The sequence below is a fragment of the Platalea leucorodia genome, assembly GCF_965183815.1.
Source record: "Platalea leucorodia genome assembly, chromosome: 5".
Taxonomy (NCBI): Eukaryota; Metazoa; Chordata; class Aves; order Pelecaniformes; family Threskiornithidae; genus Platalea; species Platalea leucorodia.
The window spans coordinates 10,742,609-10,761,262 of record NC_138827.1 but is presented as its reverse complement, the minus strand read 5'-3'; the positions used below and the strand labels follow the sequence as shown (position 1 = coordinate 10,761,262).

At 38.9% G+C, this 18,654-nt stretch overlaps 1 protein-coding gene across 8 annotated transcripts; it reads right to left on the bottom strand.

Annotated features, from left to right (window-relative positions):
* Positions 1-2,376: 2,376 nt before the first annotated feature.
* Positions 2,377-17,753, bottom strand: SMIM10L3 (small integral membrane protein 10 like 3). Of its 8 annotated transcripts, none has more exons than XR_014228222.1 (4): positions 17,498-17,753; positions 8,472-8,507; positions 5,998-6,113; positions 2,377-3,031 (listed from the first exon to the last, which is right to left on the bottom strand). XR_014228222.1 is itself a non-coding variant. In XM_082312375.1 (3 exons), the coding sequence occupies exons 1-3, from the start codon at positions 17,681-17,683 to the stop codon at positions 6,072-6,074; spliced, it is 264 nt and encodes an 87-aa protein (XP_082168501.1). In that variant the 5' UTR covers positions 17,684-17,753; the 3' UTR covers positions 5,973-6,071. The 8 variants fall into 8 exon arrangements, 2 of the variants coding, with proteins under 2 accessions (XP_082168501.1, XP_082168502.1); XR_014228225.1 differs by lacking the exon at positions 2,377-3,031 and adding an exon at positions 4,674-4,754; XR_014228226.1 differs by lacking the exon at positions 2,377-3,031 and adding an exon at positions 4,896-4,929.
* Between the last annotated feature and the right edge of the window lie 901 nt (positions 17,754-18,654).

Here is an 18,654-nt window from a genome sequence, read left to right as displayed (position 1 = left end):
ACACACAGATGGTGTGGAAAGAAGGAAGGCAGGCTGCTGGATAGTTATTTTGCCAGTGGGGACAATATCCCTGCATAATTCTAACCTTATTCTGAACCACAGACTCTCCATCAATTTCGCTTCCTGATCTGTCATGCTCTGCCCTTCTCGAACTGTGCCTGTAGTCAGACTTACATGCTTGTTAACGTCTGATCTGCGCAATACTAGGTTATCTAATGGTAATAAATTGATCAAGATCAAATATGAGCATGTAATTCCATTCCTATCAAGATTAGCCAGCTATGAATTACAGTGTTTAGACCAAGCTTTATCCTGGCTTTGTACCGGCAGCAGGAAGACAAATGATACCAACTCTAACGTAAAATCATCAGGAGTAAAACGACTCTCCACTCCTTGTTTTGTGAGGGTTTTGTTTTTTAAATAATGTTGTACTGGTAGGTTAAATTTGTACAAAGAATTTTGTGCTGTGTCATCATACAAAAACTAAATGTATTGTATCATGAAATTGCAGTTGTATACTGGTGAGAGTATGCCTTCAGCTTCTCTTGTAGGTTATTTTTTAATACATAGCTCCTGTTGAGTCCAGGTGCAAAGAGGAGGTGATTCTTTGTTAAAAGGTGATGGGTAATATTTTTAATTCTTACTGTCTCTAACCAAGAAAGGTCCGTATTTATTCCAACTGCTGCAGTTAGAAAGAAACACACAAGGTCTGAGGCAGAAAAACATCACTTAAATCCTTTCCCTCTTTTGGCTATACATATTATTTTATTCCTTTCATAAGGAATTACACCCTTTCCTCATGGGTGTAAGAATAATCCCATACACTTCTATACCAAAACAAACAGGGTTTGGTATTTTCTTACCATAAGAAGTATACTTTCAATTTCAAAAGATCTTCACCTTAATTGTCTTTCTCCTGCTGTATTTCTCTTTATAGTCTTAAAGAAAGATAAACTGTCTCTAAGTACAAGAAGATGTTAAGCAAGGGAGAGTCAAAGTTAAAACTTGGCAAGCACTAAAACAAAGAATTTTTCCAAGGAAATGGAGGAGACGGGTCAAATTAATTCCTTATGTAACTCCATTTACCTCAGTGCAGATACATGAAGGATGGATTTGGTACCTTATACCTCTGTAGTCAGAAAAGTATTTCTGTGATCTCAGTCAGCACAGTGTAAAATAATCATTCTTAAGAAACAAAATTATAATTTAAGTCTGATAGAACTGCCCTTGTTATTTTTAGTCCATTAATATAATTGTAAAAGAACAATAGGTCTACAGAACAACAACAAAAACGGCTTCATAAAAAGATTAGTACATGATGATTTGCAGCTTACATCCTTAGTAACAATTTTTTGTGGGAAAGAGGAATTCATGACAGACTGCTGAAATGGGCAGTGACATCACGGACAGCTGCTCTTTCTTGTAAGTTCCAAAAGCTTTTCTCCAGTTTGCTGCATTGCAACTTTAACTTTTTTCCTCCGATCTCCTTCCTCTCCCCTAACCACCCCTAATTCAGTTCTCCTGTCCGTCAAGTTTCTTTGGGTTCCACTGCGTGTGCAGGGATCTGTGTGGTTTCTCCTTACTGCTGAGTTTTCTAGATTTTTCTCTTCAGACAGAAATATTCAACCTCTTGGGGCAGATAAAGGAGAGATGTTTGGCCTCCATTATAATTTCTTTTTAGATTTTGAATTTCAATATGCTTAAATTTGAGATGCTTTAAAATAACACATTTTCACTGTGAGAACCCAGCCTCCATGTGTCAATTTGTAATACTCAAATATAGCTGTACCCAGAGATTATTTCCATTTAAAAACCTGATTATGAAACCTTAACCCCTGCCTCCCCACCCCACTCACAAATTTAGGAAATACTTTTAATATCAATACGGTAACATGTTTTCATAGTGTAATACAAAAGCATCCGTGTAGTATATTAGTGCAATGAAATTGAAGTCAACAGTCTGGGTTTTTTATCCTTACCAACTTGCAACTATCAGTTTTAATACAGAGGAAAGGATCTGTGTATACATGCATATAAAAGATGTGAAAATACAAAAGCATTTATTGAAAACAGACAAAACCAGGAAGATGATAAAATAGCAGAAGGAAGTGGCCTCAGATATAAAAACTTCTGCTTTGTATAGCAGAATTTATCAGTAAAAGCTAAGGTTGGCACATGGCCATGCTTCCGATAAAACAAGCAATGTAATGTAAAACAAAAAATTTGACTTAGCGTACAAACTACAATAGACACATTTGAAAAACTAATGTCCTACAAAGTGATTCAATTAAACATTTTTTGCTTCCCTTTTTTATATGTATCTTTAAAAGCTTCATTATATTTTCAAAGACCAGAAATCTCAGTTGTACAGATGGAAGCTCTCTAAGGATGTCTGCATCAGGTGTGCCATTCAGCAGGATGTAGGAAATTTCCAAATATCCAAAATTAAACAAAGATGGTAGAGATATATTTTGAAAGCAGATCTTTTACTTTCAAAATAGCAGAACTATTAAAGCATGTTTTATAGAAAAATTATTCACATGTTTAAAATATCTACTGCACAATTTTAATCCATAAAGCTACTCAAGTAAACATGTACTGCTCAACCTTTTCACACTGGATACAGAATACTTTTTTAAACGGAGTATCTTCTCCATTTCCTTGTATGTTCATGGGGAAAAATTGAAACCTTTAGGAAATAACAGTACATTTATACCTGAAAGACTTTTCACATAAAAGTTTTTGAAATTTGCTGTTGACTGAGAACACTTCAAAAGCATGAGAATCTAGGATATTTAGTTCAGTTATTGTACCGGCTGAGAACAAATGAATTCTTTTCTGCAAGGGTGTTTTCTCCTCTCTGGCCTGGTAAGGCCTGCATTCTGGTATTCCTGCTAGAAGAGAAACCATTTCAGTAGAAGATGGATAATGAGCACAGCTAAATTCTCATGACTAACAAAATCATGCCCTTGCTCTTTATTCCCATCTGTAAGGCTTTTCCAGAGCTCAGCATGTATGGAAGACTCCAAACCTGAAAAACAAGATGGCAGATAACTACAATTAAAACAAACAGATAATTTTTTCAGCATCTTCATCACATTTGCAAGATAAATAGACTGTTATCCGAGTACTATTTGTATTCTTAAACAACGTCTCATTCTCTCACAGTCAAAATCTTTTTTAACTTGTTGACAAGAATGGTTATCTCCTTCATAGAGTAAATCATTCCATGAAGTATTTTTAGGCATTTCTTATATTTGAATCTTCGGTGTCATGATTGCTTCTATGGAATTCCCAGATTTACTCTTTATGAAGAACAGTAGCCTGGCAGTTCTTTTTCTAGCTGCTTTTTCCTGAAATGGTCTGGACTTTCTGCATAATTTGTACAAAGCTCTCCTTTCTAGAAATGTTGTATTTCATTCTGGTTTAGTAAAGCTGAGATACACAGATTTGAAATGAAAAGATAAATTCTTCTTCATGTTCTTCAGCTAAAATAATGAAAGGCTGTCTTGAAACTATTAGAAAGGAGATAATATTGTATTTATTAGATTATGAAACTGCAAGTAGTGACAGATAAATGCAGGTAAAGCAGTCTTCTCAGAAATCTAAACTGCTAATCAATAAAGATGTTATTCCAGAATGCTGACCATAGGCAATAGGAACAGGTAAAGCAGTATCTTTATCACACTGGGATTTTGGAAGATCTGTATTAATTCCAGAATAATACCACAGAAAAGAAAGGCATGCTTTTACCATGCTTAATGTAGCACTTAGGGATGTGTTTCCATTCTTTGCTACTGGGCTTTTTATCATTTATGGAGAGCACTTAAGCAGAAATTTATTCATGAGTTAAACAAGCAAAGATATTCATGCATGTGTATGTTTATATGTAAATATTTATATATGGTTATATACATGCAGTCAGAAAACTACAATTTCATATTTTATGTTAATGAAAAGGTCTTTTATCTTAGATCACAAGATTAGAGGTATGCTGGGAGTATGATGAGCAAAAGACTCTCTGAAGGCTGCTACAAAGCTGGCGTGGGTATACTGCATTGGCTTCAGTCCAGTTTTGAACAGAGGCCTGACCACTCACATCCAATAATTGGTTGAATAACGGGAACTCTTTTTTGATTTCCTTACAGAGCCCATTAGCAGAAGTTTAGATGCAGACTCCACCTCTGAGTTTGGAGTCTGCCTGATTAAAATAATTTCTCCTCCCCTTCTGTTAACAATCAGCAATTGTTTAACACTTCTGTAGTACTTCTTTAATAAGGCCACTGGTAATAACAGCAAATTTAAAAAATGTCATGTAAAATTCTCCCTGAATTATTGAATTTACTGTTAGTTGAGTTTTCTTCTGTTATAAGTGGAAATTGCAAGGAGACACTCTTACTGCTCTGCTGATGTGTGTGTCAGTCACAACATCGTTTAGAATAACTGGGAGAAACTGTGGATTCTTCCTTACAATAACAAGAAATTATTGCAACACAATGTTTGTCAGATTAATTTGAAAGCAGAATTTGTTGTGATTTAAACTGTGAAAAGAAAAAGAGCTCTGAAAATATTTTTTCATACCCATTTCTTCTAACAGCCTAATTTCTTGTAAGGACTTTCTAATTAATGTAATTTGGTGTGACTTCATTAACTCACCATTTCAAGAAGATAGTCCTATATATTTTCTTCATCATTAGTAGTAGATAAAAATACTAAACTTCTATTTATTTAACTGCAGCACCAACATCAAGCGGCTGATTTTAAACAAAGTAAGGCAAGAGGCAGCATATCGCAGGTGAACAATGTGTAGTCAAGAAACAAAAAAAATAAAATTTAGTACTCCGGAGGGGTGGGAAGTTACACTTACTTTGCATGAAAAGCTGTAATAACCTTGCTAACAATGACTTCGTGCAGTTCGTGTGAGAATATCTAAAAAGTAATAGTGACTAAAGCTATGTAAAAATTCTTAGCAAAAGCTGTTATCAATTTAATCATTCAAATAAATTAGCAAATTATACCATTTTATGAACCGGAATTCCTAGGAGTTTTCTCTGTTTCGGAAGACCATCCAGTATGCTGTAACTTTGGACATTATGTATTTTTTTTTTGTAGTTCTCAGTTGGTAAATACTGACTCTTTCTTTCAAAATAATACACTTATATTTTAACATTGTTTTTGTACGAGGAGTACAATATTTGGAAAGTATGCAATGAATTTCAAAGCGCTTCAGGAACATGGTATTGTCTCCATTGAAATTGCTGGGAAGATTCACATCGACTCTACTGTCAGTAGGCCTGGACTTTTAATCTCACCTAAATTTAACAATATTCCCATAAAACACACAAGTCCAGAGCTTGTAGTTTGGTTCACGTAGGGAGATCCTCATGCTTACAGAGCTCTGATTAAGTCAACAAGGCTAGACATCAGTACTGGTCTTGTGTGATTGGATTACAGGATTGAAGCTGTGATTTGTCCTACTAAAACCATTTTAAGTTACTTAAACAGATAAGTCCTACTATCAGATTTCTTTTCTTATTGATTACACTCTCTGAAATGCAAAAAAAACAAGCCCGAAACCTTGCTTGCTTTCTCCACATTTTTAATGGACTACTTCACCTTCTGGTTCTGCATTATCATAAGGTGTATGTAGGACTGGAAGGACAACAGAAATAACTCGGGGGGAAAAATAGTAAAAGTGTAATTTTCCTTTTCCATAAAATGGATGTAAAATACTTTTGCTTTTTTATTTCCTCTAAGCCCATTTCCAGTCTTTATTTAACCTCACCCCCTCCGTGGGATCTGAACTATTTGACAGAGTTCCTGTTACAAAGGAAAATCAGATCATATCTATGCTGTTTCTTATCTCAAGTTGTAATTCACATCTTCTCATCCCATGTTTCTGGCAAAATGACCTATCAAAATTAAACCAAGAATATGTTCAAAGCATTTTTTTTTTCTTGGTTGGTCTTTTTTTTTCAACCTGAGTTTATTCCTTACCTCTCGGGTTCTGTATGTTAGATTGAGAAGAGTCATCTTGTGTATGTCGTTATCTATCACAGCTAGAATATCTGCTAGGAGGCAGAAGTGCAGTTCCCTCCCAGGCAGATCAGCTGCTGGATTTAACAAGCACATGTGAGTAACAAAGATTTACCAGAGGTATTTTCACTGATAAAAGCATTCTTTTATAGTAACTATAGTAACAATAGCAATATACAAAATGTAATCAAACCTTTGCACGATGCTGTTTCAATAGGGGCCTTCAGAAAAAATAATTCCTATGTGAGGAAAGAGAAACTGCTAAATAATCCATTCAGGAACAGCTACAACGCTTCATGGATACTTCATGAGAATATATTAGAATTAACTGTAAATTGAGCAAGTAGTGAAAAAGTTTGATGACCTGACCATAACAAAACATCCAGTGATAAAAAATCTCTACAGACTTCTAGCTTGCTGGCATTGGCAAGGAAGTAGTTTAGCTAAATAGAAAGAAATCATAAGATACAGTTATCAACTGCAAACGAATGATTATAAACCAGAAAGAAAATGTGAGGAAGAGCTCTGAAAATTATGTTTGACAGTGACAACACAGACCAGACAGCTTTTATTTTAACCAACAGATTGTTGGGAACACAGACCGTATATCAAAGTGAAGGACTTGAAACCTGCTGTAGTCTGTACAGATGTTCTCACTCAGAAAGCAGCTAGAGGGAACACAAGATAAAAGAAGGCTGTCCAACTTTGAAAAAGGTTTGAATTTTCAGTCTGTCTTGACAAGTAAATCTAGTTTCTGTAGTAGTCTCTGATTTTCAGCCTGATAGAAAATTCAACAGCTACAAACCTGACCTAAAATGATAGACACCTGAAGGTGTACAAGCAAGCCCTTAGAAAGGTGCTATACAGTATCACAAAAAAAAATTTTTTTTTTTTCTTTAATGCTTTTGTATCGAAGGAGGGGAGCAAAGACCAGAAATTGGAAATGTTGTAACTGTTCTAACTCTGGAGCAGGTCATACATGCTTGCAGTCAGTGTGCAATACTTGGAATGCAAGGCTAAGATCTGAGAGGCAATTTAGGAATCTCTGCTGTAGAAAAGATTTTTTTATTATACAAAGCAAGACAGGATTACTGAGCTCAGAAGGGTTATTTGTGAATAACTTCCAGCTAAAGTGATTAAGGGCTCCAACCGCTACCCCAAAAAAAAAAAGCATCAAAAACATCCTGCTTGTCATTGCTGCTGAGTTTTTGTTCAAGGAGCAAGAGGTGAGCATTTGACTTCTGTGTTGGTTTTGGTCCTTTGCCCTTGGGGATACTTTTAACAATGCATAATACTTGAAAGAATTCCAAAATGTGTTGGGTTGTTTTTTTTTTTTTTCTTTACTTTGAACTATGAGGTTAAAGATAAATAAAGGAGTATTTTGATATGTCTAGAAAATATTTGTGATAACAAATAGACGTAGCACTTCCTAACGCTCAAGAGACTGATAACATGCTTTTTACAAGCACACCACAGTTCTTGATAACAAGACCCCCATCCAATATTTTCTTTTTTAATAGTAGGTAAAGCACTCTACCCACTTTTAAAAAAATCATCTCCTTAAGAAATTTGAATATCTTCAGCGAATCTTTGGTATTTGTGTTTGGTTTGAGGTTTTGTGTTTTTTAATTTTAAGCTGCTATCCTATCTGCCAGAAAAGGCAAGAGCTCAGAAACATACTGAAGAGGTCAATGTTGCGGTGGGTCTAAGTTGCTAAAAGGTTCCGCTGGCAATCTCAGATTGAGAGCTGACAGATGAGCTGCTCTCGTAGAATTCTATAGTATGAGGTGAACAAAGAGAGACTACCACAAAGTCATAGGCCACCAACATGAATCTGACTTCAAAACACTTCAAATCCTAATAGGAAGAGATTTGGATATGCACATGGTAGCATGTCTATTCCTGAGTTTATCTGCAAAAGTATCCTGAGTTCCTCGAAGCTCCCCATGTACTGCAGGTATCAGGCCCATTTACATAAGTGTATATAAAACTACCAATAAACCATCTGGAAGTGATGACAACGTGAGTCATTAAGGCTAGATTGCATCACTGTCACGGTGGGGTGGCTGGAACAGCACGGGCAGCCAGAGAGGTTAGAAACTCTTACCTGAGTACGTACCACGCGAATTCCAGAAGCAATGAGGAACCCACAGTGAAATGCAGGGAGAGCGCTGATAGCACTTTCGTAACTACAGACATCTAACTACATGCCGAAACTTCACAGACCTTATTAGATGATTGCGTTCGTTTTCCTTCCCCCTTCCCTTATTTTTTTTTCCTGTTTAAATGCATGCTTTGAGGGAAAAGATGCTCTCAGCATTCATCATTAAGAAAAATAGTACACGTTAATTTTGTACTCAAGATACCAGCCTTTTCTTCCGGGTTGTCAATACCATTTCTTTTCAGAATAAATACAGCACGTAACAGTAACGTACTTCCTCAAAATGCATCACTTGTGGCATCAAGGGACCCTGAGATCAAACAAAAACTGTAAGTTAATTATATCTTTTGAGTCTAGAATCAAAAAATCATCTGATCGCAACGTTCAGAAGAGAGATCCGAAAAGTGCAGGTTTTCTGGTTTTTAATATGTTTTTTAATGCTCAACATTAAGCAGAGGATACATGTTTATTCCACTCCTTTAACGTGAATATTTTATTCAGCAAAAACAAGAGGTCTGACATATCTGTTAATACTAAGATGATTTTAACCCTGAAGAGAAACATCCAGAAATGTTATCCTGACTTAAGCAAGAGAGTTGCAGTGGCCGTTCTACAGATGTAGCATGGTTTGCTTTCCCCTTCTACAATGAAACTATGTTGCAAGATTAGATCTAGTTAGTTAGGAAATACCTTGGAATTACATTGAATCTAACTGGTTTGTTAAGGTGTGTCACTGAGAAAGAAAAAAAAAAAAAAAGAAAAAAAAAAAGGTGTGTACAAGGAATGCCTATGAATGAAACTGGCGGCTAACATGATTAAGCTAGCCTAGAGCTCAGATACCAAATTTCCAAGGCCAAGCATAAGGCATTTAGCCCTTTTATTCTCACACAGCTTTTATATTTGTTTGGTATTCAGTAAACGCACATCTCAAATTGTATCTCTGAAAAAGCCATTCACTGTCTGACTTTAAATTGTCAGAAACCTGATCTCTTTAAGTACATCTGTACAATTTATACAGTGAAAAATTGGAATGAGAAGCACCAAAACTAGCTCTTTTGTTGAGGACAGACAAAAGATCACTTTTAAAAAGATTTTTATTTCTGTTTTTAAATAGCTTGATAAAACCCATCAATTGGTATTCAGAGTTCAATTGTAAACAGTTACAATACATTACCGCTGTGTATTGATTTTGTACATTAACCTATTTGCAGTGACAACCCATAAGACAAGTCAAAGTCAGCGTATTTATAAACTGAAATCCACTGTACTAAGAAAAAACGATGCCATAACTGAAAAAATATTTAAAAGACTGATGTTTAACTCCCTCCTGTGGTGTAAGCGAGCAGCATCACAATCAACAGCTTCTGGAAGCTCAGATAGCACTCTGTAGTATTCAAAAGTCTGTATTCACCTCATTAGGACAACAGGTTTCAAGTTTACTATGGAGAGTCCTCTCAAGTTAAGAAGTGTTACAATAAATTTCTAAAATACATACAAAGTTGTAAACATCTTTCTCTGGAACAAACAATGGTTTGTGCCAGCCTCCTCCATCTCCCACATTGCAATAAAAAAAGAAAAAAAATAGGGCCAGATCAAGGCCATAGACTAAAATTGTTCTGCATGGATAACGTCACAGTTTACAGGAAGTATTAAGTGTCAGCATTTAACGTTAGTGTTAGTCACCAGCAGGCAGCAGAACCCATTTTGAAGAAAGTTCATGGAACACACAACTTCAGGTGATGAATCAGGCACTAAGCATTAGATTTACCTACTTTTAAGAACAAAAGCTTAAATTACATCTAGGTATTTTTATATTTGATAATAGGTAAAATTGACTACAAACAGAAAATGAAAAGAACACCGATACTTTTACAAGTCTGGCTTTTAGTAATTTTTGCTACCAGGTTTATACAGATCTTCAACAAGGAAGAAGAGAGATTTGCAAAACGACTATAAATATATCGAGATCACAGAAATAAACTGGATCTTTTCAAGGCAGATTTTCTTTCTGGAAGTCCTTCAGGCCATTTTCTAAAATGTTCTAGCTTTTACATTTATTTCATCATTAACAATGAAATAACCATCTACTGGGTCTGAATCTTGCATCACCAATTCCAAAAAGACCAAGATAATTGAGATTTTGGAATGCAATAGAGGATTAACTTCAAAGTACAAGCCAATAGGATTTACTTAGTGCAGGGTGGTAAAGGATAGCATTATTCTAGCACTTCCAGATTATTCTTGTTTTCACACTGTCAGCAGATTGATATCTATGTCCTTGTATTTAAGTATGTGAGCTGATCATAAATATTAGTATTTTCATAGGCAACAAGTTGTTTATTTGAAAGTTCTATTGAATGCAGCTCTTCCTTGAGGATTAGAGGCTTTGTAGTCTGAGATATTAAAAGGAGATTCATCACAAATATTTAAAAAAATCCAAAAAAAGTTTTTTTTTCCCCAGTTATTGACTCACAGAAATGAGTGTCAGAACACATTTTACTCTATGCACTCTTAGAAAAAAAAAGGTTTCAAAATATTAGGAGTACATTCATGTGAAGTTTTCAGAAAGTTATACTAATGACTTCAAAACCAGAAGAGTACCGAAGCTAGTGTAACTGTTTCTTAAGTTTGACCTCAATGTATTTGATAAGCCCTAAATTCTAGCTGCAGTTCTCCGCTGACAGAGGTATTACAAATTTGAATTAAATATTAGATTTTAATCAAAGCAGCTGTTTTGAAGGGAAAAAGCAGAAATATGTCACCCTGACTACCGATTGCTCTGTCTGATATACACTTGTCATACACCCTAATGACAGAATACGGACGCTTACATCTCTACATGGTTTCTGTCAATGCTATGCATAATTAATTACAGGGGAGTGTTTCTGAAATGGAACACAATATCAGCATATACTTATGCTGAGAAATGATGGGGAGGGAAGAGAAGGAAAATATAGGTAAGACCAGGCCATAAAAACAAAAGGAACAACTTGACAAAAAGATGATATATTAGGGGAGTACGTAGAGGCTTGCTTCTTCCAAAAATTAAAAGTGTGTATACCTACGAGGAGGGGCAAGGGAGGAAAAAAGGAGAAGGAAAGCAAACTTTGGCAAAGTTTAAGAAAGTGCAGTCTTTACAGTCCTAAAAAAACCCAACAAAACCACAAAAAAACCCCAAACAACAAAACACCAAACCCCAAACAAACAAACCAACCCCCACAACAACCCAACACTGAAAAAGCAAAAGGCTAAAAAATGTCTACAGATAAAACCGTCTCATGGTGCATGATGATGCACACAGATGATTTCTAAGATTGCACTAGCTAATGTCACACTGAGAAATACAACACCATCTCTACTGCATTTTGCATTGTAATGTCAGAATGTAAATAAGCATTTGCATAAGCATTCCAACATCATACTGTGATAAAACACTTTTTCTCCACATGCAGAGCTCTGTGCGCACACATTTAAAAGTATATTTTCTTTTTCAAAGCAGTACATTTCCATAGTAAATTTACATAGTAAATTTCCACTCAACTGTACATTTATGGGAAACTACTAGGCAATTCTCTAAATATTGAATATTTTCTTACTTGATTTGTTTTCTAATAGCAGAAATAGAACTCTTTGCTATGTAGTGCAGGAAGGATCTGGACACTGATCAATGAAATTTCAGAAAGCACGAGTTGTTTAGTAGAACCCTGACATTTTGCTTAGAAATCCCTCTTTCCAACACCAACGGAAGAGCAAGATGAGAGAGGAACTGGAAATAAGAAGGCAACTCCTGGTTCAGTATAAGTGTCCCTTACCCCTACTAAAAATGTTATTCTTCTGTACTGTAGCAATCATCCAAGACAGTCTCAGCCCTAACAGCACATTTACTCAGAAAAGCAGTTTCCACATCTGACTTATTGAAGCCACAAAACTCCATACAAACCAGTTCTTAGCTGAGACACTTCCATCTTTTGAGATGAGTTATTATCAAAACATTTGTAGGAAGAGAACAGTGGCCTAAACCATATAGTGTTTGATTTATATATAGTTTCAAAGGATTGCCATCCTTCTGGTCACTATTCTCCCCCAGACAGTAAAAGCCATTTGAGAATTGTTGCTGCCAGTCAAACAGTTCTATTAGTGCAAGAACAGCGTTTTCAATTTATGGCCTCCCCAGGCTTAAAGTGCAGTACGTCGCGTGAGATTTTAACATACCAAACTATCCTTTATTTGAGTTTCAGAAGGAATGTTCAAGTTAGAAAGTTACCTTTTAGGTTTTAAGCAATAAAATCCAAGGCAAAGTACATAAACTATCTTAAAATGGAATAAATCCACTCACTGAAGACATACTCTTTATATCTTATGTTCAATATACATATAATACACCAAAAAAAAAAAAAAAATCAATCATTTTGCTTAGCTGTATTGTATCTGTATTTAAAGTGATCCTGTAATAAGTGATTAAAGGCCACTCACTCAGAGCAAATTCTGCTTAAAACAGGACTGTAGTAGCTGGACTGTGATAAATAACATGATTCAGCGTTCCAAGATCCCCTCCTGCATAGGCTTGTCACCAATAAAGAGACAACCCTTGGCACCCCACTGTACACACATTTAAATTCTAATTTCTCTCATGTTTCGTTTCTCCCCCTTTTTTTCCCCCTTTAAAAACACCATGAAGAACAGGTACATTAAAAACTGGATTAATGCTTTTATGCCTTTAGCTGCTCCTCTTGCCTATTAACCTAACTATCACCTATAAGTTTTTGTTGTATATAACTATGGTTCCCAAATGATGTACAGCAGAGTAGAGAATCTTCCAGGCCAAACCATTCAGCTGAACAGACAAGGTCTCAGGTAACAACTGCAGGTACAACTGTGCCAATCAGTTCTGTATATAGGAATTTCAAGCACTCAGTTGTGGATGCAGGATTGTGTTTATGTGCAACTTAAAGAAAAAAAAAAGCTCACCATACAGGAAAAGAGTATTTCTTTACCTATATTGCTAGTTATAGAGAATAAGATGCAGTTGCACAATGTTTTCTTTATCTTTAGCAATCAAGGCAGCTTAAACAGGCTCCAACCCCTCCCCACCTTCATTCCTCCACTGGCAGCTCTGCCAAGTGTTTTTTTGGATCAAGCTGTATGCAGACAACGGCTTAACATCATAACTCAAATAAGCCACAGACTTTTGGAGAAGTGTCTTTGTTTCTGGTGTTTTGGGGTTTCAGATCCACATCGCTTCAGCAATCTTGATCCACAAACACTCATGTTAATACCACTGCAAGGGTGATAAATTGCAGCAGTGGAGATGAGAGTGAATAGTATGAATGACTTGACTAAGAGGAAACTGTTACTGCCAAAATAATTGCTTACAATATGCAATCCATTATTATTTTGGGGTTTTTGGTAATTTTTTGACAGGTAATCACGTGGGCAAAAGTCTAGAAGTTAAACAATTAATAAAAGTACACCAGGGAAAAAGTTATTTTCTAAATTAAAGTTAATGGCTTTTTATCTCTTCTAACATACAGAAGAAATAGTCAACCAATGGGGATAATAAAACCACAACATATCATTTTAACATAAAAAGTAGTATATCTTACTTTCAGCACTCAAATAAGGTTAAAAAATTCCAACATTTCTCCCCGTAACACTGATAACCGGCATCTCATCTTCATAATCAAGGACTTCTCTACACAAGTGTGCTAACACCCAAATAAACACCACATTAGAAACTCTACTGGCTTTCCAGGTGAATTCAGTTCAGACTAAATGCAACACCACTTTCTCTCTCTCCAAAATGAAGCAAGCTAGCTAGCAAAAAGGATAATTGGTGGGTGATTCACTGGCATGACTTTACTCTGCATTAACTCCTCACCTCTAACTCAGAGTGAAGGGTGAGCTGAAAACGCATCCTAACTCACCGTATCAATACCTCCCTCTTTGGGTAAGCCCCTAGAGCACATTAAGCCCACCTACACCAACTCCCTTGCTGAGAATTTTGGACACCGAGTTCAAACTTTGACCTATTGCACAATGAGTTTCTCCATCTGAGTGCCCATGGGAGCCTACTCCTGCAAATTCTTATTCACAAGCAGCTCTATTGATTCCAACAATCTTGCTCCATTCTTTGCCAAACCCCGTTGTCAGAAGTCTGTCCCAAAGCCAAAGTCAACAGGCCCAGAAATGATTACTGTGCTTCAGTGATAACAACCACTTTTTCAAGGAAAGAAAACATTCTTTTGGAAAACTGTTTATAGCGTCTGTTGTAGTGCAATAAAGCTCATGAGATACTGTTTAAATTAGAGCAGTACCATCCTTGAAAAGGAACACTGCTGAGAATTGCACTGTACCGAAGATCACCCTCCCAACAGCTTTCCAATTCCAAGTGTTTTTAAGGACTGATACATTAGCTACTGTTGGATTCAGAGCAGGAATTCAATTCTACAAGAAACAGTTTCATTGGAAATGGTTGTAAATAGTAGCTAGAACACTCCGCTAATACAAACCCTAGAGAAAAAAAAGGATCTGTGCTAAACAATCAAATTGGGTTCTAGTCTAGTGTTAATGGCAGACCTGCACAAGTCCCAAAGAGTTTTGAGATTAAAGTTCTTTCCACTCAGATGCAGATATTCCTTACAAAAAAAGTCCCTATTATTCCAACAGCCAGTTTTACTAGCAATTACACAAGTATAATTTTTACTTCAGCTGTCTACTTCCCACTAAAGCCAGAACTGTAACCTTTTCTCTGTTATTTAGTCAATTAAGCTTCTATTAATGTTAAAAATAGTAACTATTAAAATCCTAGTACTTTTTTACGTTCACTACTGCATACCAGAGACCTGCTAGTGCAAAGGCTAGCACAGAAATTACTAGCTGTATGACGTGAGAATTATTAGTCACATATTGTATATTTGAAAGCATTTGCTTGTATCCAAGTGTTTCCTCTGAAGATACAAGGTCTAAGTAACAAAGAAAAAACCATGGTTTCTGGTTGTTTAAGAGTCCCATAGCGTATTCGTTCAGTGAGGCAACCGGAATAGAATAGAGATCAGGAAGTCCACCAAGCTCCAACTCTTTAAGAAATGCGAGCTGCAATTCATTCTCTTTGCTGCTGCTCATTTCTAATTGCAGAAACTGCAGGTTTTTATTATACCGCAAATTTCCCAGCCAGAAGTGTGCAAAACGTAAAAAGTTGTCTCCTGGACAGCATGAGCTGAAGCCTCCAGCAAAACTACAAGCTTTCTCCAGCCAGCCCATTACTGAAACACTATTAATGCAGTAAGAAACCCTATCAAGACTGTCTTTCCCAGAAGAAAAAGGCAGATGAAATGAATCCTTCCAAGGAGCAGCTGTACTTGAGTTCCTCCCTGCTGATTCACTCAAACTCAGAGGCATTTCCTTGCCAATCGAAGGCAGAGGTATAGTATTAAAGAGAGAACAATTCCTGGTGTTAAAATAAAATAATTCCTGTAAACTGCTACTATGATTTTGAGAATTGTTCAACACGGAATGTATGTGTGTCAGGTGAGCTGCTGCCTTGTGATGATCTGGGCCACTGTCACATACTCGTTTCTGGTTTAAATCTTCTTTCTTCATAGTCCTAGAGAAGACGAGCATAGCTTTGCTGTTTCACGACAGGCTGAATCTGAAGAGTGTGATTGACTCTAGTTGCAGCATACAGTGCAAGCAGCACACCAAGTCACAAGTCAGTGGATCTCAATATGCACCTAAAGAGAATGAAAGCAGAAAGTTATTACACTAATATCCCAGTTCCTTGGTGCCTCGTATATTTAAAAAAAAAAATAATAATCTTTAACATAAAGAAAAACAATAACCCGACTGCAGCAAGTAACAGTAGTGCAAACAGCCAAGTCTCCCTACAGGCTGCTTGAGCACATCCAAAGGGGTAGGAAGTACACCCAAATATAAACTTTCTTCTGTAGTTTCAGTTTAATCTGCTACAAACTCTCTTTTGGTAACAGGCATCAAAGTGAGTCAGCAAATGAGCAGCTAGAGAGATTCGCTGCATAACAGTACTGTTTTCCTTAACCAATAGAAATACAGACCGTAACTGATTAGAGGCTTAACATTAAAGGCAAATATCAAAGTAATCTTCCTGTAAACAGAAGTGCCTGCTGAAGGCAGCCACACAATGCTGGAAATCAACAACGTACCCTGCGGAGCTCCCCAAAGGAACGGGCCAGACTGGCTGCACCAGCGTAGTTAGAGGCTATTAGTTATATCGTAGTCAAATGGCAAGCTGATGTTGTTACAAGAGAACTGCTACGTACCAACCCAGATAACAAGCAAAGGCAAGGCATTTTTAGCCACCAAGGTTACTAAGCTACGTGTACGACTCCTGGCAGCGTGGCTCAATTTCAAGCTTCAGAACTGTAGGACGAGTCTCAAAAATAAAAATATGAGACGCCACATTTTGACCCCTTCCCATTTCAACTTACCTTTTACAAGTCACAAACTGCAGCCAGACTTGTCTTTCAGCCCTTGGCCACTAGCCAGATGTCAAAACTTTCGTTACAGCTATGTTTATGAGGAGAAAGAAAGCGTCCGATCTTTGGGCTAGAGCAGATGTTTGTTGCATGGCGTGCTTCTGTTGCCAGTTAAGTTAAAAGTAAAGCTTTCGTTTCATCACAAAACAAATGGAACTTCAACCCTACAAAGAGTGACAGCTCCTCACGTCTCTAGGTCAAAGCTGTTTTAGGGAGCTCCATGTTTTGTAGAAACAGGCTCAGGACAGAAGAGGTGCAAATTAAATTTGAGCTGTCATTTCCACGCAATGACGTTATGATTTAAGACTACCTCTACATTTTCTGTGCTACAATTGTTCTTGACTTAAAAAAAAAAAAAAATTACGGAGGAAATTATTTTATTAGCGCCTTACAGGGCGCCAGGAGCGTACTATCAGAACGCACACATTCACAATTTGTCGCCTGTCTTTAAGTTAACAACGGCTCGGGAAGAGGAACGAACTGGAGGCGCGGAAGCGGCGCGCCGGCCGTACCGGGCGCTGACGCGGCCGCCGGAGCTGACCGCATCCCTGCGGAGCCCCGGCGACGCTTCCCGCGGCGACAGAGGGGAGCGCAGCGGCCGCCCCGCCGCCCAGCCCGGGGCGGGGGACACCTCCGACGGCCCTCACCGTTCCCCAGGGGAAGCGGCGGCGGCTGCCGAGCCGCCGCCTCCGGGAGCGGGCGGCGCCCCGCTCCCACCCCGCGCCCAGCAGCGGCACCCCCGGGCTGAAACCCGGGGCGGGAGCCCGCCCCCCCCGGCCCCGCCGCCCACCTGCAGCCGCACGTTGAGCATCATGGAGGCGACGATGTAGAGGTAGGGGAAGTTGATGCGGAGCTTCCAGGCCAGGTCGAAGAAGATGAGGAGGGTCCGGGTCAGCCCCTTGCAGAACACCCCGTAGGAGCGGGCCGCGGCCGACTGGGAGAGCCTGGCAGCCAGGGCGGACAGAACCGCCGCCATATACCCCCGCCCGCGGCCCCGCCGCGCCGCCCGGGCCCCGCGGCCGCCCCCTCCCCGCGCCCGGCGCTGGGTGACGCCAGCGGGGAGGAGCCCTCCGCCGGTGACGCGCGGCCCTGCGTAACCCTGACGCCGCCTCTCGCTGAGGCGCGCTGCCGCGCGAGACCGCCCCACGCGCCCCTGCCCGCTGCGCATGCCCGCACGGGGGAGGGCGGGGCAGCGGGCTCCGCCCCCCCGCCGGGTGGGGCCGGCCCGAGGCGGGAAGGGGCGACCGTTGGAGCGCGCGCGGCCGGCGGGCGGGAAGCGGGCCGCCGCCCCTCACGGCCGTCCGCGCTGCCCCGGCCCCGGCCCCGGCCCCCGCCCCCGCCCCCGCCCCCGCCCCCGGGCGTTGGGCGCGGGCTGGGAGCCCGCGCGGAGCTGCCGTCATTCCTAAAATCCGTCTCCAGTCGAGCTAGCCCCGCTCGGCTGGGGGGGAGAAGCCTGAGGGCTTGACCCAGGCGTGCGCGCTAACCTTCTCCATAAAAACTCCACCGGCCGTCAATATTGATAATGATTTCTGGGTTTGGGTGGGGTTTTTTATAATTTCGTTTTATTGTTTATGCAGTCAGGTGATCAATTCTGCAAGCCAGCTGCTTCCACGAGGAAATACTTCCTATGCTTTTCAAGCCAATACTTAAGTTATTTTTAACTTAAAATGCAGTGTTCAAGTACGGGTTGCACTTAGGATTTCCAAAACATTTTGCAAACATTTCCTAGGAAGCTCTTTGAGATAAATTATCATCGTGACATTTGTTTTCCAGGTAGGGGAAAACGGCCCAAAAGATGAATAGACGACCAACACCATTTATGAAGAGGGCCCTTTTTTCCTCCCCCAGAACTGTTCTATACAGTTTCCATTCAATCAACTTTTAGTAACTGTAAAATGAAACAGAAAAATCAATATCTTGGTCCTTGTAAAATACTATATTATTGCC

Coding starts and splice junctions, on each gene's coding strand:
- SMIM10L3 (XM_082312375.1), bottom strand. CDS start 17,683: ATGGCGGCGGTTCTGTCCGCCCTGGCTGCCAGGCTCTCCCAGTCGGCC. Junction 8,508..17,497: donor TGCTCAACGTGCGGCTGCAG/GTGGGCGGCGGG, acceptor GTTTGATCTCAG/GGTCCCTTGATGCCACAAGT. Junction 6,114..8,471: donor AAGTGATGCATTTTGAGGAA/GTACGTTACTGT, acceptor TGTTAAATCCAG/CAGCTGATCTGCCTGGGAGG.